The following is a 25528-nucleotide window of genomic DNA, read 5'->3' as shown; positions in this document are numbered from 1 at the left end:
ATATATTTTTTGTTTAATAATTGAAACTTTAGGTCAAAAAAACAACTGTTTGTAGTTTTAAAGATATGTAGAATACAGCAGGCTTTAAAGGAGTCATTTCCTGGTTAATTTTGAGGCATAGAAAACAGACAACTCTCCCAAAGGGCATAAAACCGCCCCAGTAATTTCTAATGTGTTTGAAACTGTGTTCTTTTTTATTTCTATATCATGTGGATTAAGATGCTACACATGCTTAGCTGCCGATCCTAAATCCTGCACAGACACCACAGCTTGTGCTGACAGTGTTGTCACTTCAGGGGGCGTGGTTATATGGATCACTTGGTAGGAGGCTCTCTGAAGAAATACAAAAGCTCAGGTTCTGAAATCAAACTAGAAAGTTGAGCTGAGATAGTAAGGATTAACAGGAGCTTTTCATGATGCAGCTTTATGCAGCTCTGATCCTGAGTGTGACTCTGTCTGCAGGTAAGAAAAATGTATTGATGCTTAAAGGTAAAAATTAAATAGTTTAACAATTTAATAAAGTTATATAAACAGCCTGTGATGAAACAGAAATGAACACTTTATATATTTGTTATTTAATCATTGAGACTTTAATTTTAAAAATAAGTGTTTGTGGTTTTAAAGATATGTAGAATACATCAGACTTTAAAGGAGTCATTTCCTGTTTAAGAAAAACATACAAACATATTTACTTATTTTGTGGTCAGTAGGGGAAATATTTTCCAGACTGAGAAGACTTCTTAAGATTTCACTTCTTATATATGACCCAATTTCTGACAACTCTCTCAAAGGGCATAAAAAACTCCCAATAATTTCTAATGTGTGTGAAATTGTGTTCTTTTTATTTCTGTAGCATGTGGATTAAGATGCTACACATGCAGAGCAGCCGATCCTAAATCCTGCATAGACACCACATCTTGTCTTCCTGGCTTCGAGCGTTGTTACTCTCTCAAAGTAGTAGGTGAGATGTTATCTCATATCAGAAGCTCTGTCTAAAACTAAACACAAATGCTGAATGTCTGCTGGCTCTTGTTCACATCATGTTTTGTGAAGTTCTTTCTGAGAGTTTCCCCTCATGTCTTACAGGTCTTAATGCAGTTACAAAGGGCTGCCTGAACAGTGCAGCATGTGTTTGGCCTATGTCTTGCTGTGAAGGGAACCTGTGTAACAGCGCTATTCCAACTGGTCCCAGTGCCATCCTGCTGCTGGTATCTTCAGCCATCCTCAAATTTCTTTTCTGAGGCTGAGGAATGATGTTGTTTCCCTGCTGCACTGTTTTCTGATTCTATTTTGTATCAGTAGGGAAGAAATAAACAACTTTGAAGTGCCTGAAATAAAACTGTTATTGCTATTTTCATCTGTCATTCAGGAAAGTTCAGGGTTTGACCTATCAAAATACTGTATTGCATGAATTTAATGTTTTCCAAAGCAAATAAAAATGCAAACAGACATTTGCATATTTTGAATACTTTGAACTGTGTTTGGGAATATGCCAGAGTCTTTATTTAATTTTACTACAGCTAATGAAGCTCAGAGCACAGGTAGGCTGCTGTGTGATGTATTTGTTTTTAACCAAAATAAAAGGGAACCAACTTAATGTCACTTAAAAGTCAAGTAGCCTATTTCTTTGTGTACTTCAACAGGAACTCAACATTAAGGAAGTCACATCATAATTATGTCCTAAATCCAAAAGTCGTTTAACAGTTTTTAGTTAGCTGTGTTATCTCTAAGATCAGATCACAGCAGCACACTGGTTGTTAGCACTGTTTTGCCTCACAGTAAGGATGTCCTGTGTTTGACTCCACCATTTGGCCGGGGCTTTGGGTTTGGAGTTTGCATGTTGGGCATCCCTGTCTCCCTGCTTGGAGAGACACTTTGGAGATTTTAAAGGATACAGTGCTCTTTGGATTATTTGGGTCCTTCCTGATTTCTTTTTCTTGTTTTTTTGGTTTGTTTGTTTTTTGTACCTTTTCAAACCTTAATGTTTCAGATCATCAAATTATTTTAGAAAATCCTGCAATTTTGTAAAATTTTTGGGAAAAGGGAAATTTTAGGAAAAAGGAATTTAGGAATCCTTGGAGATTATCAGGTTTGGGTGTGTCTATAGTGAAACTGAACTTATCTTTAAAAAAAATCTGGTTAATCACTATCAATGTATTATTTAATAAGGGGGAAGTTACTTTTTCACATAAGGCCAGGTAGGTTTGGATAAATGCATTAAAAACTGTAATTGGTATTTGCTGACGTTAACTTTTTCTAATATAAAAATTTGTTTATTTTTGTGTTGAAACATTTAGGAGTGATGCATGCAACAACAAAATAAAAAATAGTCAGTAAGGGAGGAAATACTTGTTCATAGCACTGTATACTTAATCCAGGAAACTGGTGGATTCAAGTAACCTGGGTAGAAATGCAGTGCACCGGCGCTGGTGTCTTCGGCCCTTGACTGTAATGTTGTCTGTGACGTGGCCTATGCAACCATGAGTAGCAACGTCCATTTACAGTATTGGTAATGTTATGTGTACCCACCAGGGGAGGCAGTGTGGAGCCATAAATTTAAAGCCTAGCTAACTTTATATGCTAAGGCTGCAAAAAGTTATTAAATTGATCAGGTAACTTGATGATATTTTTATTTATGCTGCTGCATTTCTTCTGTAGCGTCATCACCACATAAACACGACATTTGCGACTAAAAATAGACCTGTGGTAGGAACTTATCTAGGAGCATGCGTGTGAATAAAAATTATGGCAGCATTAAGCTCAGGCAGGCCCCAGTTTTTAAACAAAATGAGTGATGACAGTAGCATTGAAGATGATGCTGTCATTGTTTAACATAGAACTGGGCTCTCTCTGCTTGATTTCTTATGATGTATTAGAGTAATTGTCAGGGTCTGACGGTCCCCTACCGGTCAACCTGCCTGTGTTGTGTGTGTATGTTTTTCCTGTCTCTTTCACATTGAACAATTGAACATTGAACAATTGAACATTGAACAATTGTAGCCTTTATCACTGTAAATAAACGGACTGTTGTTCATTCAGAGCTCCGTGCCAGGGTCCACTCATTCACGTCCCGTGACAGAATACTCCAGCAGGCCTTGGACCCAGCGAACTCATCCCCCGTCCAGCGTGAACTCTTGGTTCACGGAGAGGTTTTGGAATGCCACAAGAAAATGATGAGACACTTCGTTAAGGAAAAGATGGCATTACGTAAGGTGGTATCGGACCTACAAGGTATGTTGCTCACTACATTAGGCACCCCTGCTAACGCTCCTCCACCTAATTCATTACTAAATGCTGCTGCTGCCTGTCCTCTACCACCTTCGCTGCCACCACCCCAGCAGGAACACATTATGCCTGTCCCGGAAAAATTCGATGGAGGCCTGGCTAAGAGCAGGGTTTTTTGACACAATGTTCTTTAATCTTCAGGCAGGCGACACAAGCTTATGGCTCTGATTGTTCAAAAATTACTCCAATGGTGGAATTAATGATGGGTCGGGCGTTGCAGTGGGCACAAGCAGTTTTGAATGTTCAACATAACATCTCTTATCAGGATTTCTTGAGCAAATTCCATTGTGTTTTTGACAAGGGGTCAAACCCGGACTGTGCGGCTAATCGTTTTTTTACCCTGAAGCAGGGACGGAGGAGTGTGGTGGATCTCTCTGTGGATTTCTGGATCCTGGCCGAGGAGGCGGCATGGGCGGAGATTGGGCTTCGGGGAGGCTTCCTGAACTGTCTGAATGAAAAAATTAAACGTGAGTTGGCAAAAAAAGAGCTACCCAAAACTTTAAATGCATTGGTCAATATGTGTATTCAGCTTGATGACCATATGACAGAGTTTGGGAGACGATCTGGAGAGGGACGGCGGGTGGCAGGGGGCGCTAGCGCTCTGATGGGATTACCTTCTGCTGAGTGGAGAGAAGAAGATGATAAAGAGCCAGTGGAGGAGGAGGAGCAGCCGATGCAACTTGGATGGGCACGGTTCAGTGCCGCTAGCTGGAGAAGACTGTGCACGGGTGAGTGTTTTGTGTGTGGGAAAAGGGGACACTTTGCTGATACGTGCCCGAAGCGGGTAAAAGAGTCCGCCCGTCAGTAGCGGTGGGAATACTGACAAGTGTCTCCGCTAACATTACTCCCCACCTCAGATGCTCGGCCAAATTGATTTTCCTGTTCCTCATTCAACCGTGCAGCGCACTAATCGATTTTGGGGCTGAGCAGAGTTTTTTTTTAATGAATTGCTAGCCTACAAATTGGGTCTACCTATTGTCGCCCTTTCTGAAACTCTCCAAGTCTAATGGAAGCCCCCTGACTACAGTTACTCATTGCACTGAAAATTACTCTGTCCCTACAGTAACCAAACTGAGCAGATCTGTCTCTTTCTCTTTAAATAGCCGGATGCTACTCTAGTGTTAGGCTATCCCTGGCTCCAACAACATAACCCACAGATCGACTGGGCTAGCCGGAGCATCACCGGGTGGGGCACTAATTGCCATGAACAGTTTCTGCGCTCCGCCAGTCCGAGTGCGATTGTCACCAGCTCCGCGGAGCCAGTCGCCCTCTCTGACCTGTCGGCAGTTCCACCGGAGTATCATGATTTGGCCCAAGTGTTTAGCAAGGAGAAAGCTTCCTCTCTGCCGCCCCACCAGCCGTACGACTGTGGGATTGATTTAATCGCCGGCGCCCCGTTACCTACCAGTTGGCTTTACAGCATTTCCAAACCTGAGTGGGAGGTTATGGAACGTTGCACCATAGATTCTCTGGTGGCCTGCATAATCCGGCCCTCCACGTCACCCATGGGCAGTGTTGGGCAAGTTACTTTGAAAAAGTAATTAATTATAGTTACTAGTTACTTCTTCAAAAAAGTAACTGAGTTAGTAACTGAGTTACAAGATTCTAAAAGTAATTAATTATTTGAAAAGTAACTATAAAAAACTTTTAAAAACTTAAAAATGTTTAACACTCTGGGGGCCAGGTTATAATTGGCCATTTTTAACTACTTTTGATTTTCCCTCTACATTTCACCTTTAAAAACTACTTACTTTGCCTTGTTTGGTATCATCCTTTTCAGCACAACCTCACATGTCTGAACTTACAGTTATGTTTTCATTTTGACATACTGTATTAACACAATTGATTTAAAATCAGACAAAAAACATAAAACCTGAGTAGAAAAAGTTATATTTTTTACTGTAACAACCACAAACATGTTTATTGAATCATATTTTATAACTTTAAATGCAAATATAAATGGTCAATTTTAAAATCCTATGCACAAGTTTTGCAAACAACAAAATTATTTGCAGCCATTTAACTTTTATCTTTTTTTAAATAACCATTTCAAACTATTTACATAACAATCAGGTGTTCTGCATTAAATAAGATGCCACACAAATTATTTGTGCCACTCCAAAAAAATAATTTCTGTCCACTATAAAGGAGAACAGTGGCGGTCCTAGCCTGTTTGGCGCCCTGGGCGAACACCCCCTCTGACGCCCCCCCCCCCCCCCCCCCCCCACACACACACACACATGAAGAGAGAGAGACTATGCATTGTATGCAAACGGCTACTAAACAGACATAATTCGTCATACAATGAGAACAGGACAAATCAACAATTGACACTGACTAATTAATATTATATTATTGTATATATTGTTTGGAGTTTAGTCTGTTACTGTTACTATTTTTACCATTTCTTCTTGGAGGAACTGTAACCCACATAATTTCCTTAGGGATTAAGAAAGTATTCTGATTCTTAATGTTTTAGGATACATGACCTGCCATTATCCAATGACACATCTGCTTACCTGTATCTTTTGCTCGTTTCTCCTTGTAGGAGCCACAATTAAATGTATTGAATTTTAATGATCACTGGGTTTTCATTTGTTTGGTTGCTATGGTGATGTGTAACGGGAGTCACGTGGGCGGTAGCGGTGACATTAAGAGGGCGTTGTCAGTCTGTCATTCACTGGTTTGATTTTGACAGAGAGGAGGGCTGGGTAGCTGTAGTTTTTGTTGACCGCAGCACAACGAGTTTCCCCTTGTTGCTTTAGAGCCTGTGATGTTTTAAGAGTTTGAATTGCGAGCCGATCACATTGCTCTGTAAACTTTTCAAGCACTTTAACCCTGGAGAACCCATGGGGTCAGAGCCGACCCCATTGGTTTTCTAGGGAAACATTTGACCCCATGGGTTCTCCAGGGTTTTAATAAACAAGCAAGCAATTCCACCTCTCGCATTATTGCGTAAAGTTGACAGCGCGTCAGGCAAATAGGCTCAGTCCCCAGCCTCTAGCGACTGTGGAAGTCGCTACACTCCTCCTCTTCTTTTCTCTTTTTTTAAAACTTTAAAAACGGGTTGTGTGTGAGACTTTAAATCAACAAAATATAAAATATACATTTTAAACTGTTATTGATCCCTTTACCCCGAGTCCTAAAGTGTATATTTATTTTCTTACTCTTCTTATATTTATTGTTCGTTTACTTGCACTGCTGTAACTGGAGCCTCGTCGTCTCGTCTCTCTATATACTGTACTGTATGTAGCGGAGATGACAAAGTTTACTTTGACTTCAGCAGCGAGCAGGCGCACCGAGGGCTCTCGCGCTCGCTTTGCGCGTATAGAATTTTGAAAAAACATCGGTGCAAATTATAAGTCTGTATCATTATGTCTGGTGTTTTCGTGTTTGTTGGTTTGTTTTTATTTTGTTTTATTTTGCGAGTTGGTCATTTTTTCTGCTCCAGCCAGCCAGAGAATCCCCCGCCGCCCCGCCCTCTCCTCCCTGTGCCGCAAGCAGCAGGCGCACCTCGCAAACGGAGGGCGCCCTTACTCCCAGCAAATGGGCGATAGAAAACCGATCGGTGCCTATGACATTCCCAATATGCGCTGGCATGATGTCGGGGCAGCATGAGTACGAGCAATTTTTTTTTTTTTTTGCCGATGCCCGTGATGCCGCCCCCCACCACGATGCCGCCCCGGACAACCGCCCGTGTCGCCCGTATCTAAAACCGCTACTGAAGGAGAACATCACAGCCTGATACCTGCAGGTCTGACAGCAGCAGGTGTATCACTCCTCTTGTTTTCTACCTGGAGACAGCAGTTGCCTCATTGTTCTGACACACAACACAAAACTATCTACAACACTACACACTAACTACACAAGACAACACATTAACTACACACTCCAAACACGCTAAACGTCACAAATCTCTCACATCTCAAAACTTGCTCTCTCTCTTTTTCTGCTGTCTTTCTCTCTCTCTCTCTTTCTCTCTCCCCGTCACTCCTAAAACTTCCCCCTCTTCCTAAACAAACAAATGTCATGTTGCCATATCATTTTTTGATTGGTCGACATTTTTCCACCAACACAAACGGGCTGTTTTTTGTTTTGTTTTTTAATTTTTTGGTCATAAGCAGAGAGTGCTTGCTAGCGATGTCCTTAGACGTTAAACGTGACGAAAGTATTCAGGAAAAAACACCGCGTATATATTGTTTATCATGACTCTGGTTTTACATGGCCTAGCAGCACAATTTAAAAACTGGTATATATCACCTTGTTGCTTTGTCACCTTAAAGTGGTCATGTGATTGGCTTACCACGACTACTTTATTCTTCCTCAGTCAAACAGCAGCACTCATGCGATTGTTTTGCCCCCTAGCTCCAGGTGTTGTGCCAAAAAGTGATTGTCGGGCTTCAACCGTCTGTTTGTTGAAAAATAGTAAAGCACCGCACCACATTTTCTTGTTAGTAACGGCGTTGTAACGATAGAAATAGTAATTAGTTAGATTACTCGTTACTGAAAAAAGTAACGCCGTTAGTAACGCCGTTACTTATAATGCCGTTATTCCCATCACTGCCCTTGGGCTTGGGATTTTTCTTCATCGAGAAAAAGGATAAACTGCTTCGGCCTTGCATAGATTTCTGGGGCCTGAACAAGATCACGGTAAAGAACAAATACCCTTTGTCTTTGCTTGCCTCTGCCTTTGAGTTCCTCCAGGGTGCCACCGTCTTCTCCAAGCTTGACCTCAGTATCGTCTACCACCTGGTACAGATCCGCGACGGTGAGGAATGGAAGACGGCGTTTAACACTTATCTCGGGCACTTTGAATATCTGGTCATGCCATTTGGACTCACCAGCACTCCTGACGTTTTCCAAGCCTTGATTAATGATGTGTTGCGGGACTTCATTAACCATTGTGGTTTTGTTTACCTAGCTCACATCCTCATCTTCTCCTGGAACCAGGCGGAGCATGTGAAGCATGTGAGGCTCCTGCTGCAGCGCCTGTTGGAGAATCGCTTGTTCGTTAAGGTGGAAAAATGTGAGTTCCATGTACCTACTGTCTCATTCCTAGGATTCATTGTCAAGCAAGGGCAGCTGCGTGGAGACCCGGCTAAGGTTAGAGCAGTAGTCGAGTGGCCGGAACCCAAGACCCGCAAGAAGTTGCAGAAGTTCCTTGGGTTTGCTAACTTCTACTGGCGTTTCATTCGCAGTTTCAGCAAAGTTGTTTTGCTTTTGACTGACCTCACTTCTCCCAAGCAGCCTTTTCAGTGGTCTCCGAGCGCCCAGCAGGCCTTTGACCGGCTTAAGCACCTGTTTTCGTCAGCCTCGGTATTGGTGCAGGCTGACCTCAACCGTCCCTACTTTGTGGAAGTAGACGCTTCAGATTCGGGCGTTGCGGCCGTCCTCTCGCAACAGGTGGAAGGTAAAATGCATCCATGTGTCTCTTTCTCCCAGCGTTTGTCTTCCGCAGAATGGAATTATGATGTTGGGGACCGGGAGTTGCTCGCCATCAAGCTGGCCCTGGAGGAGTGGCAGCATTGGCTTGAGGCGGGCGAGAACCCTGTGGTGGTGTGGACAGATCACAAGAACTTGGCGTATCTCCAAGCAGCGAAGCATCTCAATGCTCGGCAAGCCAGGTCTGTTTTTTACCTGTTTCAATCTCATTATTACATACATGCCTGGGTCCCACAACACCAAAGCAGACGCACTGTCACGCCAGTTCGCACCGGATTCCGATGATGAGGGAATCAGCCCGTCCTCCCGCCTTCGTGTTTTGTTGGAGCTTTAATGTGGGAGATAAAGAAGCTCATAAGGGAGCAGGAACCCGACCCAGGAACAGGCCCAGAGGGCAAGCTGTTTGTCCCTGCATCAGAGTAGGGTGCTCCAGTGGGCCCACACCGCACATTTCGCCTGTCATCTGGTTAGGAACCTCACCATCACTTTCCTTCAGCAATCCTTCTGGTGGCCTACTCTGATGCAGGGAGTATGTCGTTGACTGTCCTGTGTGTACTCAGAATAAGGCACCGAATTCGCCTCCTGCTGGCCTCCTGCAACCACTCCCCATGCCCAAGTGACCCTGGTCGCACATTGCACTGGACTTTGTCACCGGACTGCCCCCGTCATCAGGTAACACTTTTTCAATTCTCACCATCATTGACTGGTTTTCTAAGGCTGTCCACTTTGTTGCCCTGCCGAAGCTTCCATCTGCCCTGGAGACTGCTTGGCTTCTTACCTAGCACGTGTTCAGTCTCCACGGTATTCCTCGTGACATCGTCTCTGGCCCAGGTCCGCAGTTCACATTCCAGGTCTAAGAAACTTGCTCCTCGGTTTATTGAACCCTTTCCTGTGCAAGTGGTTTTGAATCCAGTGACTGTCCAGTTGGCCCTGCCACGTAACATGAGAATTCATTATGTCTTTCATGTCTCCCAGGTGAGACCAGTCCGGACCAGCCCGTTGTGCCTGCCCCCTGGGTCCCCACCATCTCTGACAAGTTTGGTAGGTCGCCGGGAGGCTCCCGTTAGAAGGGGGGGTACTGTCAGGGTCTGACGGTCCCCTACCTGTGTGTGTGTGTGTGTGTGTGTGTGTGTTCCAGTCTCTTTCCTTTGTCTCTGTCTCGGGGGCGATTGTTTACGGAGGTCGCCTGGCAACGAGTGACACTTGACCCGGAAGTACCGCTGCTCTAGAAGCCGCCACACCTGGGACTGATTCGGCATCCACCTGCCTTTAATTATCCACCATCTTAGGCAGAGCTATTTAATGGGTGGCCTACGACAGTCACTGCTGGAGTATTGCACTAAGCCGCTAGTGTTCTCGGACCGTTTGTGTGGAGAAGTATTGCCTGCCAGAAAAGAGACTTACCGTTAGCTGTCCTTTGTGTGTGATTAGGAACAAAGAAGGAGAAGGATTATGAGCATGGGGAAAGAGGGAGGGAGGAACGGAGATTCACTGTCACGCACCACTTGAGCACGGGGAAGAGGACACCAATGCTCACTTGCACATTGAACAATTGTAACCTTTATCACTGTAAATAAACGCACTGTTGTTCATTCAGAGCTCCGTGCCAGGGTCCACTCATTCACCCCCGGTGACAGCAATGGTAAGTTCTAGTGTTATTATTAGTAGGTTTTGTTTAGTTAAAGTTTCATCAATGATCCCTTGTTTATGTGTCGTTTTCTGTTTCCTGTGTAAGTCTCTTGTCCTCTATGTATGATTTTTAGTTATGTGTGTGCCTTGTTCCCCTTATCTGTTTCCATGTTTCTCTCCTTGTGTATCATTCAGTCTCCCCAGTCTGTTATGTGTTTCATGTCTGCGTTTTCCATGTCATATTGTCAAGCTTGAGCTGTCAAGCTAGTGTTTTCACATTCTTTGGGTGATTATGTTTCCTGTTTTATTTTGACAGTCTTGTGTTTCCATGTTCAATGTGTTTAGTTTTGCTTCCCATGTGGCGTCATGTTCATTTGTGTCAGCTGTGTTCCCCGTGTGTTTCCACTTCCCTCGTTACCCTTCTGTGTATTTAAGTCCTCTGTCTTCCTTTGCTCAGTGTCAGGTGATCTGTTGTCTTTTGAGCCATGTCTCTATGTTCTAGTTATGTATTTATCCACACCAAGTTTCACATTTAGGGTTTTTCATGTTTATTTTTAGTTTTCCCAGTTTAGGTTACTGTTTATTTTTGTCTCAGTTCACCTTGTGCATTGCTTTGTATTTCTCCATTTGCCATAAAAAACGGCTCGCTTTAATATTAAGTTTGTTTCCACACTTTATTTGCTATCGCCTCTGTCAGTGCGCCCCAGGGTGGCTGTGGCTACAATGTAGCTTGCCATCACCAGTGTGTGAATGTGTGTGTGAATGGGTGGATGACTGGATGTGTAAAGCGCTTTGGGGTCCTTAGGGACTAGTAAAGCGCTATACAAATACAGGCCATTTATTGGGTCCTCTATTCTCTACTCCACACAGTCTGCATCTGCTGACTGTGACAAGGATGACAGGAGCTCATTGATTTTACCCATCGTGAAATGTCTCTTGTATGGCAAATTAGTACTGAAACATCTTTTTATAGGCCACCAGTTGGGACTGAACCAACTGACATTAACTGCACTAAATGGCATGATTGCTTTCGAATTACTACTTGATTTCAGTATTTGTCATGACTTTCCATGCCTTTTTATGCCTACCTCCCTTTCATTTATTCAATACTTTTCCCTGCGTCATTTCTCGTTACTGTACAAAATCTAACTTACAGACATCTAGGGTTTGATTAATTTGGGTGTGTGGATTGGATGGGTTGTTACTGACATCTGGTGAGAATGTCTTGTCAATAGCACCTTTAGAAATACATTTACTTTCTACGTGCTCTAGAAGACAGAAAGTGACGCTTGACATGTGTTTCTGAACATGAAAGCGCGAAATGATTATTTAACCACACTGAATTTCCTTGCACAAAAAGTAAAATCAAAATTTAAACATGAATTAACTAATTGCTGGGTCCTATCAGAGAAAGGTAGATTTTACATGCAATACAAATGGCGAAGTCAAGAAGAGAGCACTCCAACTGCACAACCATTAGGCAAGTACCTGTGTATTCTGCTCACAAGAAATGGCCAAAAATATGTGGTTGTCTGTTCGAAACATTTTTGGTGTGGGGAACACGAACTTGATAACATAAGACACGCAGCATAAAACACATAAAGGGTGAGGGAAACTTAAATACAGGGGAAGAAAACACAAGAGGAATCTAATATACAAATGAACTTAGCTAACCTAATGAACTTAAACATAAACATCAAAAAAACAAAAATTAAAAAACTGGGTCAACAGATCCAGGAACATGACAGTTTTAAGAAAGGAACCTAAAGTTCTGGCACTGTGCTTAAAGCTATTGTTAATCATTGTTATTTACATGCTGGCTTGCCAAATAAATTAACAGTCAAAGTGCCCATCATGCATGATTATTTTTGTCAATAATCCATGGATGGCACCTGTGAGTCATATTAATACTGTTTCAAATGTTTTGCACTGTTAAAGGAACACTCTAAATTCAATATCAGACATCATCCCAGCCCAGCACTGAACAGCTGCTTTCATTCAGATCACCAAAATTACAAGGGTACCCAGATTTTTGCACAGCCTTTTTTTTCACATTTCATTTCATTTCCTACAACTAAATACTGCTTCACTAAAAATCTGTGTTCAGAAAACAACCCAGTACTGTTCACTGTTATCTTTTTCATTGCCAGCTGGCAGTTCAAAGTAACTGCATCTGTACACAGCAGATGACACTAAATTGTGTACAGACATGCTGTGCTGCCATCTTCAAATGTTGTTTCTCGTAGTTGTGTCAAACTTCTGACAAATTCCAAACATAGACAATAATTTTGCATGCCCCGTCATGATTTGTACAGTGGTTTTTGAGAATTTTCATCTCATGCCTTCATGGTTATAATGTGGTAAAAAAAACGAAGGTGGAAACTACATGTGAAAAACCATTTAGTTTAATATTAAAATATAAGGTCAACAAGTCTGCCATTTTTTTTAAGTTGTTGCTGAATTTTATATTGATAAAAGTCTCAGATTACAGATCATTAGTTCAAGCCAGATCATGTGATGGTAATGCAATCTTAAATCCCCAAATTAAAACCCTTATACATGTCGGCCATAATATTTACAATAGATAGCTGCTGAATGGTTGCTGAAGCTTCTAGTTTTTCCAGTTTAAGTGTTATGGTAGTTATGGCTTTGAAGCATTCTACTTTTGTATTTGTGCACCTAACAATAATGCCCTGATTAAAAAGAAAAGGTAACTCCTTATCCTGAGAAAGATTAATAGAATAGAATAGAATAGAATAGAATGCCTTTATTGTCACTATACAGTTGTACAATGAGATACAGAGCATCTCCTACTCTGTGCAAACATGTAGAGGAGGAATTGGAACAGTATTAATAGAAAAAATATATAAAATGTACAAAGATACAATCTGGTGTAAAATAAAGTAAATATGTAAATAAATTCTGTTTTTGTATATACGTATATGTTCAGGTTATTGCACATAGAATTTAGTATTGTACAGTGGTGATTTATAAACGAAATGTTAAAATGGGGGCTGGGGGAGATGGGACTGTGTTTATCAGTGCATGTGTGAGTTAAGGGTGGTTGTGGCCTTTGGGAAGAAACTGTCTTTGATAATGTTTGTTGCTCTGCTGAGGCAGCGGGAGGAATAAATGTCCATCAGGGAGGGGAGAGGGCAGCCGATGATGTGCAGAGCTCTGTCATCTGACCTGAAGGCGGCGGCGCGGGCTTTGAGGAGTGAGCGGACCTGGCTGGTCATCCAGGGTTTTTGGTTTGGAAAAACCCGAATGCTTTTATGCTAATATGTTAGATTTAGGAACCCAATGAAGAGGAATACTGTTCCATAATTATGACTTTGTCCCAGGTTCAGGCTGCTAAATTCTGGAACAGGCATGGCAAGATGGCACATGCCTCTGTGAGAAGGCCTGTGCTTCTGTTGTTCACATTACACAACAGAAACGAAACCAAATGCTAAAGAAATGTATTTGTATAAACAGCTTTTACATGTATTCTAACATAAATTTTCCATCAAATGTTAATGTAACTACAGTATACTTTTACTTACAGAACTTATCAAGTACATATTGATAGATGTGAATATTAAAAGAGTTTAACAAAACGCTCACAATTTTTGTAATAATGCCGTAATACAACATTTGATCACGCGGACTGGGAAATGTTTCACGTGGCTGCTAAAGACATTGATGAGTACACAGACTCAGTCTGTGGATTTATCAGGAAATGCGTGGAAGATGTCGTCCCATCCAGAACAGTTAAATCCTTCCCAAATCAAAAACCCTGGATTAACGGAGATGTTCGCACGGCGCTGGCGGCACGGAGCACCGCTTTTGCCTCCGCGAACACATCGGACTACAAACACGCACATTACCAACTCCGGAAGACGATCAAAGCAGCCAAACGTGAGTACAGGGACAGGGTAGAGCAACAGTTTGACAACCCTCGGAGTATGTGGCAGGGACTAAACACAATCACAGACTTTAGAGGGAAAACCAGCACACCGCAGACCACAGCCTCTCTGTGTGAGGATCTAAACGTATTCTACGCTAGATTCGACACAGCGAACACCATGAGACCGGACAGCGTGCGCACCGCGGATGACGTCAGCGCGCACACTGTGTCTGAGGAGGATGTGCGGAAGTACTTCAGGAGAGTGAACCCACGCAAAGCTACTGGTCCGGACGGGATTCCCGGCCGCGTCCTCAAGTCATGCGCGGCTCAGCTGGCTGGAGTGTTTACACACATCTTCAACCTTTCCCTCTCTCTGTCTGTAGTCCCAGCCTGCTTCAAAATGGCCACCATCGTCCCTGTACCCAAATCCTCCACCATCTCCTCATTGAACGACTGGCGACCTGTAGCCCTGACCCCTATCGTGAGCAAATGCTTCGAGAAGCTGGTCAGGGACTTCATCTGCTCCGCACTACCCGACTCACTGGACCCTCTACAGTTCGCATACCGCCACAACAGGTCCACTGATGATGCCATAGCCCTGACACTCCATGCTGCCCTGTCACACCTGGAGAAGAGAGACACGTATGTGAGAATGCTGTTTGTAGATTACAGCTCAGCATTCAATACCATCGTTCCCTCAAAGCTGGACAGGAAACTGCAGGATCTAGGACTGAGCAGCTCCCTCTGCAGCTGGATCCTTAACTTCCTGTCTGACAGATGCCAAGTGGTCAGACTGGGCAGCACCACCTCATCCCCCATCACACTGAACACTGGTGCTCCACAGGGGTGTGTACTGAGCCCTCTCCTGTACTCACTCTACACCAGGGGTCCCCAATCCTAGTCCGCGAGGGCCGGTGTCCCTGCAGGTTTTAGATCTCACCCTGGGTTAACACACCTGAATCACATGATTAGCTCATTACCAGGCCTCTGGAGAACTTCAAGACATGTTGAGAAGGTAATTTATCCATTTAAATCAGCTGTGATGGATCAAGGACACATCTAAAACCTGCAGGGACACCGGCCCTCGTGGACTGAGATTGGGGACCCCTGCTCTACACCTACGACTGCACGGCCACTAACAACTCCAACATCATTGTGAAGTTTGCGGACGACACTACAGTGGTGGGTCTTATCACCAACGGTGATGAGACGGCCTACAGGGAGGAGGTCAGCGCCCTGACCCACTGGTGTCAAGACAACCATCTCACCCTCAACGTCGCAAAGACAAAGGAGTTGATAGTGGACTTCCGGAGGTGCAGAGGAGTACACACCCCCATCACCATCAACGGCGCCGCTGTGGAGAGAGTGAGCAGCTTCCGCTTCCTTGGTGTACATCTGGCTGAGGATCTTACGTGGTCAGTACACATAAACAAGACAGTGAAGAAGGCGCAGCAGCGCCTCTTCTTTCTCAGGAGACTGAAAAGATTCGGCATGAGCCCCTGCATCCTCAGGACCTTCTATCGCTGTGCCATTGAGAGCATCCTCACCGGATGCATCACCACCTGGTATGGCAACAGCACCGCTTACAACCGCAAAGCTCTCCAGAGAGTAGTGCGGTGTGCTGAACGGATAATTGGAGGTGAGCTTCCCTCCCTCCAAGACATCTACAGGAAGCGGTGCCTGAGGAAAGCGGGGAGGATCATCAAGGACTCCAGTCACCCCAGCCATAAACTCTTCAGACTACTTCCATCAGGAAGGAGGTTCTGCAGCATCCGGTCCCGAACCAGCAGACTGAGAGACAGCTTTTTCCACCAGGCCATCAGACTGCTGAACACGTCATAGACACCTCACCCTCACTACTGGAACTTCAACATTATGCACTCCATACTGTACATTAATGCCACTGTTTTGCACATACCAACCTCTGTATATTTTATATTTTATATATCTTATTTTATTGTTTACTCTATTTCATTTGTAAAACATGTATATACACACTCTCACACACACACACACACGTAGGAAAACATATTTAGTACACACATTCAGTAATGTATATACCTTTATATATGGTACATATATTTATTACTTTTTAGATTAACCATTTTTATATTTTGCTTGTTGCACGTTATTGTATTTTGCACAACTCTGTTGCTTGTGAAGCTTGAACACAAGAATTTCACTCGCATGTACTGTACCAGTGTACCTGCACATGTGACGTGACAATAAAGGTGATTTGATTTGATTTGATAATACACTTCACTTTGCTATATTTGTCCTTAAACCATTTTAAAGTAAAAATAAATCTGCTGCTCTAAGACCACTTTATATACACTTTTATATCATTTTTCATTTAAAACTACCCTGTGGTTGAACTACATAAAGTAGAGCATGATGGGAGTTTGTTTTACAATGAGAACTCTCTAAGACACACTTACGTCCTGTGCCTGTGCACAAATAGACCACAACAGAAAAGTTCTAACAATTTGTTTAAAAAACAAACAGTTCAATTCAATTCAATTCAAGTTTATTTATATAGCGCCAAATCACAACAACAGTCGTCTCAAGGCACTTTATATTGCACAGTAGATCGTACAATAATAGATACAGAGAAAAACCCAACAATCATATGACCCCCTATGAGCAACCACTTTGGCGACAGTGGGAAGGGAAAACTCCCTTTTAACAGGAAGAAACCTCCGGCAGAACCAGGCTGAGTGAGGGGCGGCCATCTGCTGCGACCGGTTGGGGTGAGAGAAGGAAGACCGGATAAAGACATGCTGTAGAAGGGAGACAGAGATTAATAACAGGTATGATTCGATGCAGAGAGGTCTATTAACACATAGTGAGTGAGAAAGGTGACTGGAAAGGAAAAACTCAATGCATCATGGGAATCCCCGGCAGTCTACGTCTATATCAGCATAACTAAGGGAGGATTCAGGGTCACCTGGTCCAGCCGGGCTGAGGGCCACAGGGCACTTTTGTTTGTGCTCTGTTCAAATGGGCTATAACGAGACATAAAGAAAACACAGAATTCAAATTAAAAACAGCTAGCCAAGCTTAAACCAAAGGTACCTTAAATTTATAGTCACACTGATTATGGCAAGTTTCCCTCATGCTGCAGACACCTAAAGATGTGTGAACACATGTAGAGAGGAAAGTTATTTTTCATTTGATATGATAGTTTATTCAGTAACCCTACAGCATAGTTTTAGTTCTTTCTTTCATTTCCAAAAATGGTGTCTGGCAGTGATGTCATGGAGCGGGCACGGTTATTCAGGAAACTGTGTAGGAGGCTTTTTTTTTTAAGACATACACACCCTCGGGTTCTCAGAACAAGCAGATTGAGCTTGAAAAGAAAGACTTAGCAGCAGCTTTCTCCCTCACAAGACTGATCAGCAATTTGAGTTCATGATGCAGCTTTATGGAGCTCTGATCCTGTGTGTGACTCTGTCTGCAGGTAAGAAGTTGGTCCTTTCTCTTTGATGTGTGTGTGTATATATATATATATATATATATATATGTATATTTATATATATATATGTGTGTGTATGTATGTATGTGTGTGTGTGTGTGTGTGTGTGTGGAGTGGTGGGAAGGTTACTTTTAAAATGTATTCCACTACAGATTACAGAATACATGCCCTAAAATGTATTTTGTAATGTATTCCGTTACGTTACTCCATGAGAGTAACGTATTCTGAATACTTTGGATTACTTAATATATTATCATGTTTTTTACAACTACATGAATGTGCTATTGCTGTGTGATTTATTACTATTGATAAAGGTTACTCGCCATACCAATACCAACTAGATTTTTAAATCTTAATATAAAATGAGTAACAGTAGGGTGGACATTAGGTAAGGCTTCACTTTTTGCAGCGATCTCCTATAGAAAACTATTCCACGCGTATATAAAACAGGTCAGAGTTTTTTAAATGGACTAATAATGATGTAGAGTGTTGCTGCGAGTAACACAACAGCACAAAGTTGCAAAAGCGAGTGAGAATTAAAGAATTTGAGGAAAGCTATCTGGAGCATGTACAAACTGATTTTAATCTTTAATAGGGCTGTCAAAATTGAGAGCAAACAAAACAACTGCTGTATAATGCCCTCCGCTATCTTTGTTTAATTGGTCACATGAGTGCATCACATGACTAAAATTTGTCATTGTTTTAGAATAGGCTCTGGGTTCGCTGTCCACACTAAGACGAGAAAACAGCTTTTTCAAATGAATCTGCTTTGGAGAGCGTTTTCAAAACGCTGCGTTTTCCTTGACTGAAAACGCTGTCTCGGTGTGGATGGAAGGCCAAAACGGAGAGAAAACGATGCGTTTTCAAACGAAAACGTATTAGTGTGGACATGGCCTTTGCTAGCGAGAGACAGAGAGAGGCGTTGAAAGGCTGCTCCAACGGAACTTATTGTTTTGGAGGAAAACACGAACACAGTGTACAGTCGAGTCTTAATAGTTTACAACTGGGCTACACTGCCCATGAGGCTACATTCTTTAGGACTATGCCTGTAACACTCTGCCTATTGCCTTCAGATTAAATATTTTTTGAACAATAATTTAAAAAAATATTTCGTCACGTCATTATGCGGGCCGCAAGTAGAATAACATAGGCCGTGAGATTGAGACCCAGGCATTAGAGCCTCTTAATGCGTGTTTTTGTTTGGGTTTGCAATTACCAAAAATAGAGAGGGGACAGCCTAACATATGAAACGGGAAAAGACCACCGTGTAATCCCTTTATTTCAACAAAGTAACTGTATTCTGAATACCACCTTTTTAAAAGGTAACTGTAACAGAATACAGTTACTCATATTTTGTATTTTAAATACGTAATGCCAGTACATGTGTTCCGTTACTCCCCAGCACTATGTGTGTGTGTATATATGTATGTGTATATATGTATATGTTTTATATAGACAACCATTCGCACTCACATTCACACCTATGGGCAATTTGGATTAATCAATTAACCTATCCCCACAAACTGCATGTCTCTGGACGGTGAATATATAGTGTTTAATGACAGCGATACTGTCATAAGGTCGTTGCTTTGGGAATCTCTTAAAGCGTATGTGCGTGGGCAAATCATTTCTTTCTCTGCTTATTTCACTAAAGACTGCAAAGCCAAACTTCAAACTTTCACTACACAAATTTGTGACATAGACAGACAGGCTGTAGCTAATCCCACTCCTGATTTGCATAAAAGACGACTTGATTTGCAGACCGAATTTGATTTGCTTTCTACGGCAGATGCTGAGGGCCTTTTACTTCGTGCACACATGACTTATTATGAACATGGTGATAAGCCGACAAGGCTTTTGGCCCATCAGTTAAAATGTCAGGTGTCTTCTCGATTAATTTCTCAAATTAAAGATGCAGCAGGCAACTTGGTTTCTGATTCAAAAGAAGTGAATAAGGTGTTTAAGAAGTATTATTCCTCTATATATGAATCTGAATCCACTGCCTCTGAGGTCGATTCTTTTTTGAATGATCTTACAATGCCCACTGTTGATCCTGTTGTAGCTGAACAATTAGATACCCCTCTTAGGTTGGATGAAATTGTCCATGCAATCAAGACCATGCGCAATAGTAAGGTACTAGAACCTGATGGGTTTTCGGTTGAATTTTTTAAAACATTTATTGACAAGTTAGCCCCATTACTTCTTTCAGTGTTTAATGAATCTTTTGAATGCGGTCTACTGCCCCCTACATTGTCTCAAGCACTAATTACTGTTCTCCTAAAGAAGGGCAAAGATCCAATGTCTTGCACCTCGTATAGGCCTATTTCACTTCTGGATGTTGATGTTAAAGTCCTGGGTAAAATTTTAGCAATTCGCCTTGAAAAAGTTCTTCCTACTATTATTTCCAATAAATAGAATGGTTTTATTTAAGGCCGCCAGCTGTTCTTTAATGTTCGCACGCTTTTGAATGTAATTCTTTCCCAGCACTCGACCACTAATCCAGAAGTAGTTATTTCACTTGATGCTGAGAGAGCTTGGAGCTTGGCTTCGCGTGGAGTGGAGCTTTCTCTTTGCGGTCTTACAAAAATTTGGTTTCAAGGACCGATTCATTTCATGGATTTGATTGTTGTACAAGTCACCCCAAGCCATGGTGTTTCCTCTGGCTACTCTGCATTGTCGCACGGCACGAGGCAGGGCTGCCCCCTGTCCCCCCCTTTTTTTGCTATTGTAATTGAACCCCTATCTATAGCTTTGAAGTCCCTCCCTCATTTTCATGGTATTTCCCGGTCAGGTCTTGACTTAAAATTGTCTTTATATGCAATTCTTCAGGGAGAGTCTCAGATAGCCGAAGGGGTTGGTGCACTGAAGTATCGGGGCGTGTTGTAAGACTGCTTTCTTCCATTTGCGCAACATCTCTAAAATTAGAAATATCCTGTCTCAGAGTGATGCTGAAAAACTAGTTCATGCATTTATTACTTCCAGGCTGGACTACTGTAATTCACTATTATCAGGAAGTCCTAAAAACTCGCTGAGAAGCCTTCAGCTAATCCAAAATGCTGCAGCAAGAGTACTGACAGGGACTAGAAAGAGAGAGCATATTTCTCCTGTTTTGGCTTCCCTTCATTGGCTTCCTGTTAAATCCAGAATTGATTTCAAAATCCTACTCCTCACATACAAGGTCTTAAATAATCAGGCCCCATCTTATCTTAATGACCTTGTAGTACCATATCACCCTATTAGAGCACTTCGCTCTTGCACTGCAGGCCTACTTGTTGTTCCTAGAGTATTTAAAAGTAGAATGGGAGGCAGAGCCTTCAGTTTTCAGGCCCCTCTTCTGTGGAACCAACTTCCAGTTTGGATTCGGGAGACGGACACTATCTCTACTTTCAAGATTAGGCTTAAAACTTTCCTTTTTGCTAAAGCATATAGTTAGGGCTGGACCAGGTGACCCTGAATCCTCCCTTAGTTATGCTGCAATAGACGTAGGCTGCCGGGGATTCCCATGATGCATTGAGTTTTTCCTTTCCAGTCACCTTTCTCACTCACTATGTGCTAATAGACCTCTCTGCATCGAATCATATCTGTTATTAATCTCTGTCTCTCTTCCACAGCATGTCTTTCATCCTGTTTTCCTTCTTTCACCCCAACCGGTCGCAGCAGATGGCCGCCCCTCCCTGAGCCTGGTTCTGCCGGAGGTTTCTTCCTGTTAAAAGGGAGTTTTTCCTTCCCACTGTCGCCAAAGTGCTTGCTCATAGGGGGTCATATGATTGTTGGGTTTTTCTCTGTATTTATTATTGTGCTATCTACTGTACAATATAAAGCGCCTTGAGGCGACTTTTGTTGTGATTTGGCGCTATATAAATAAAATTGAATTGAATTGAATTGAATAGATGACCTGCTCCTATATGTTTCTGATCCCTTATCTAGTATAACATCGATTGTGTCTCTATTAAACAAGTTCGGCTCTTTGTCAGGTTATAAAATATAGCTTTATAAAATAAATCTTCTTAAGAGTGAATGTTTCCCTGTAACGTCTTATACTTAAACAATCTGACATTCCTTTTAGACTTAGCCCCGCTAGCTTTAAATGTTTGGGAGTTAATGTGACTCGTACTTTGTCTTTTTTATGTTCTTCCAATTTCTCCCCTTTGATCACTCAAATTCAATCAGATTTCCAGAGATGGAATTCGTTACCTTTGTCCTTAATTAGTCGGATTAATGCAGTAAAGATTAACATTTTGCCTCGATTGTTATTTTTGTTTCAGTGTATTCCTGTATTTTTGCCTAAAGCTTTTTTCAAAAAGTTAGATCATCTAGTTCTATCATTTATCTGGAGAGGGAAATATCCCAGGGTGAGGAAATCACTGTCACAGAGACTGACATTTGATGGTGGTCTTGCCTTACCCTAACTTTTTATTTTACTATTGGTCTGCTCATATTTCACAAATTGACCCACTGGTTTGAATCTCAAGAACTGCTGTGGCGTAAACTGGAGCGCCTGTCGTGCACTTCCTCCTCCTTTGAAGCTTTAGTGTCTTTTCTAATCTTTTCAGATCAACAATGGGAGAAAGCAGTATCCAATGTCGGTTATATTACGTCGTGTGCTAGGCTACAACTTATTTAGTTCATGGTATTGTACAGGGTTTACTATTCGAAGTCTCGTCTTTCCGAGATTTACCCATAAGCGGTGGATCAGTGTGAGAGATGTCATGCCACCCCATGTGACCCGAGTCACATATTATTTCTGTGCCCAAGACTCCATGGCTTCTGGAGCCAGTATTCAGTTATTCTTTCCAAGGCTCTTGGGACCCAGGTCTGCATGGACCCTTTTTTAGCTGTTTTCGGGCTTCCAGTTAATACTGTTCTTACTAAGCCTACGCACTTCAAAATATTAGCCTTTACATCACTTTTGGCTAGATGTTGTATTTTACTCTTTTGGAAATCTTCAAAGCCACCTTCAGTTTCTTTTTGGGATGTCATTTCTTAAACTGCAAAAGGTAGGCGTAGCGGCAAAGGCCAAATATGGAGAGTTTTATTGTATCTGGGGCCCCTTTGTAAACTTTTTTTTTTTTTTTTATAATTATTATTTTTCAAATGCCAGACAGTCATAAAGCACATAGATACACATAAAAATGATAGTCTCTTCTTTTTCTTTTTTTATAACATTCAATAAACATAAATAACATAGATGGCATGAATACCCCCACTCCCTCCCAATAATTTAAAGGTGAATATGTTACAGAAAGATGGATTAACCCCTACACACACACACACACACACACACACACACACACACACAAAACAAAAACAAACAAAAAAGGAGAACCCCCCCCCCCCCCCAAAAAAAAAACACCCTTATGTGGCATATCAGGCGGCAAACGAACGCCACCAGGCTCGATCTTGTGCCCGGGCTTCAGCTTCTTCCAACGATATGTTCGATGTCTTTAGGTCTTGATGGAATGACCTTCGCCAGGTGTTGCGGGGACGTCCTCGTGGTCTTTTAACGCCCAGGGGTTGCCAGCGCATCACTGTTCTTGGAATCCATGCAGAGGACATGGCCGGCCAGTCGGAGTCTTTGGTGTGTGACGATGTTGTGAAGTTTGGCCGCGCCACTCCTTCGCAGGACCTCGTTGGTGATGTGGTCGGTGTAGCGGATCTTCAAAATCCGGCGAAGACATCGCTGCTGAAAGATGTCGAGCTTGGTGTTGATGCAGGCCGACACCTTCCAAGTCTCGCTGGCACAAATGGCGGTTGGGATCACGATCGAATTAAGCAAGCAGAGTTTGATTTTGAGGGAGATGGTCGGGGAGGACCAGATCTTGTTCATCCTCCGAAATATCGCAGCCGCCTTTCCAGTGCGGCATTTAACATCCACCTCCGCATCGCCGTCATGGGAAATCACGCTACCGAGGTAGGTGAATTTCTCCACTTCTTCTAGCTCCTGTGTCCCGATGTAGATCCCCCGTCGTGGGTCCTTGGAGCTGACGTGCATGATCTTCGACTTTTCAGAGCTGATCCTCAGGCCAATCTTGCCGGCTCCTCTTCTTAGATCGTCTTGTAAACTATTTCAAGTCATTAAACATTTTACCAGCTGATTAACATTATCAGCCCCCCCCCCCTCTTTTTTTTGGTGTTTCATTTTTAATTTTATGTAAGCGTGTGTGAGTGTGTGTACTATTGTATCTGTTCGTGTCAGAAAAAAACCCAAACAAATATGTGAGGGGAACAGATTGTATTGTAATTGTAACGACTAATGTATATTTCTCTCTCTCAATAAAAATATATTTTTTAAAAAAGACCTCTGCCAAGATCTGTGGCTGCAAATTGTGTGAGGCGGAGAGAGGACCGAACGTGGAAGACGCTAAGGACAAAATATAAAGTAGAGTGTAAGAAGTCAGAAGGAGAACACTAAAGAAAGAAACACTGAAACAAAACTAACGGAACATTAAGCACAAAAAAAGGCTTAACAACATACAAACATATTAACTTTGTATTGGGTAGGGGAACTATTCTCCAGACTAAGAAGACTTATTATTATTTCACTTCCTATGGAGCATGAAACAAAAACTCCCAATAATTTCTAATGTGTATAAAATTGTGTTTTCTTTATTTGTATAGCATGTGGATTAAAATGCTACACATGTGCAGCTGCAGATCCTAAATCCTGCACAGACACCACATCTTGTGCATTCATCTTCAACCGTTGTTTCTCTGGCAGAGTAGATGGTGAGTTGTTATCTCATATCACAAGCTCTATCCAAAAGTAAACACAAATGCTGAAGGTCTGCTGGATCTTAGTCACATCATATTTTGTAAAGTTCTTTCTGAGAGTTTTCCCCTCATGTCTTACAGGTCTTAATGTAGTTACAAAGGGCTGCCTAAACAGTGTAGCATGTGTTTGGCCTATGTCTTGCTGTGAAGGGGACCTGTGTAACAGCACTATTCCAACTGGTCCCAGTGCCATCCTGCTGCTGGTATCTTCAGCCATCCTCAAATTTCTTTTCTGAGCCTGTAGAATGATGTTGTTTCCATACTGCATTTTTTCGTATTCTATTTTGTACAACTAGAGAAGAAAATAAAGAAAATAAAAAACATAAAAATGTCATGATATGAAATAAAAATGTCATTGCTATTTTGATCTGTCATTTAAAGTAATCCTGTCACAGCCCTGGATCGGTGACCCAGTGTTTTATGTATTATTGTTATTTTATGATTTCTTCGTGGTTTGATTTCCAGTATTTAGTATGGGTTTAGTTCTGTGCCAGTCTGTTTCCTGTTTTACTTTGAAAGTTCGTGTCTCATGTTAGTGTGTCTGGTTTTGCTCCCTTGTCTCATTAGGTCTGATTTGTCTCAGCTGTGTTTACTTCCTGTCTCCCTGATTGCTCCCTCTGTGTATTTATGTCCTGTGTTTCTCTTTGTCAGTGTTGCGTTGTACCCTCATACTAGCCTGTGTTCTGGTTTTCATGCACAGTTTTTGGCTATCCCAGTTTAGGTTTTGTTTTGTCTTTTGCCAACAATAAAGTTGTTTAAGTTCACTTCCTGTTTTGGAGTCTGCGTTTGGGTCCTTTTCCTGCCTGCCTGCCCACAGAGCCATGACAAATCCACAGTCTGCCGTATTCACATACTTTATTGCTTGAATGTAAACTTTTCCTAAATCAATTATAAAGAGCACTTTGAAGATTTTTTTGAGAAATATTTTGGTTTATAAACTTTTCAGACCACTTTATATATACTTTTATATAATTTTTCACTTAAAACTACCCTGTGGTTGAACTACATAAAGTAAAGCATGATGGGAGTTTGTTTTA

The 25528-nt window shown here is 42.2% G+C and overlaps 1 protein-coding gene across 10 annotated transcripts; it reads left to right on the top strand.

Moving 5' to 3' along the window:
• Positions 1–304: 304 nt before the first annotated feature.
• LOC100703360 (uncharacterized) lies at positions 305–25384 on the top strand. 10 transcript variants are annotated; one of them, XR_003213246.1, is made up of 7 exons: positions 3442–3752; positions 3834–4013; positions 8207–8909; positions 8993–9193; positions 9288–9399; positions 9703–10369; positions 23169–23305. XR_003213246.1 is itself a non-coding variant. In XM_025897078.1 (4 exons), the coding sequence occupies exons 1-4, from the start codon at positions 3473–3475 to the stop codon at positions 9246–9248; spliced, it is 1419 nt and encodes a 472-aa protein (XP_025752863.1). In that variant the 5' UTR covers positions 3442–3472; the 3' UTR covers positions 9249–14236. The 10 variants fall into 10 exon arrangements, 1 of the variants encoding a protein (XP_025752863.1); XR_003213244.1 differs by having other exon boundaries at positions 8993–9399; positions 9703–9768; positions 10159–10369; XR_003213240.1 differs by lacking the exon at positions 23169–23305 and adding exons at positions 24339–24446; positions 24573–25384 and having other exon boundaries at positions 8993–10369.
• Positions 25385–25528: the final 144 nt, after the last annotated feature.

Source organism: Oreochromis niloticus, linkage group LG12 (assembly GCF_001858045.2).
Source record: "Oreochromis niloticus isolate F11D_XX linkage group LG12, O_niloticus_UMD_NMBU, whole genome shotgun sequence".
Classification (NCBI taxonomy): domain Eukaryota; kingdom Metazoa; phylum Chordata; class Actinopteri; order Cichliformes; family Cichlidae; genus Oreochromis; species Oreochromis niloticus.
Note: the sequence above shows the minus strand (reverse complement) of the source record. Positions and strands in the feature narration are given on the sequence as shown.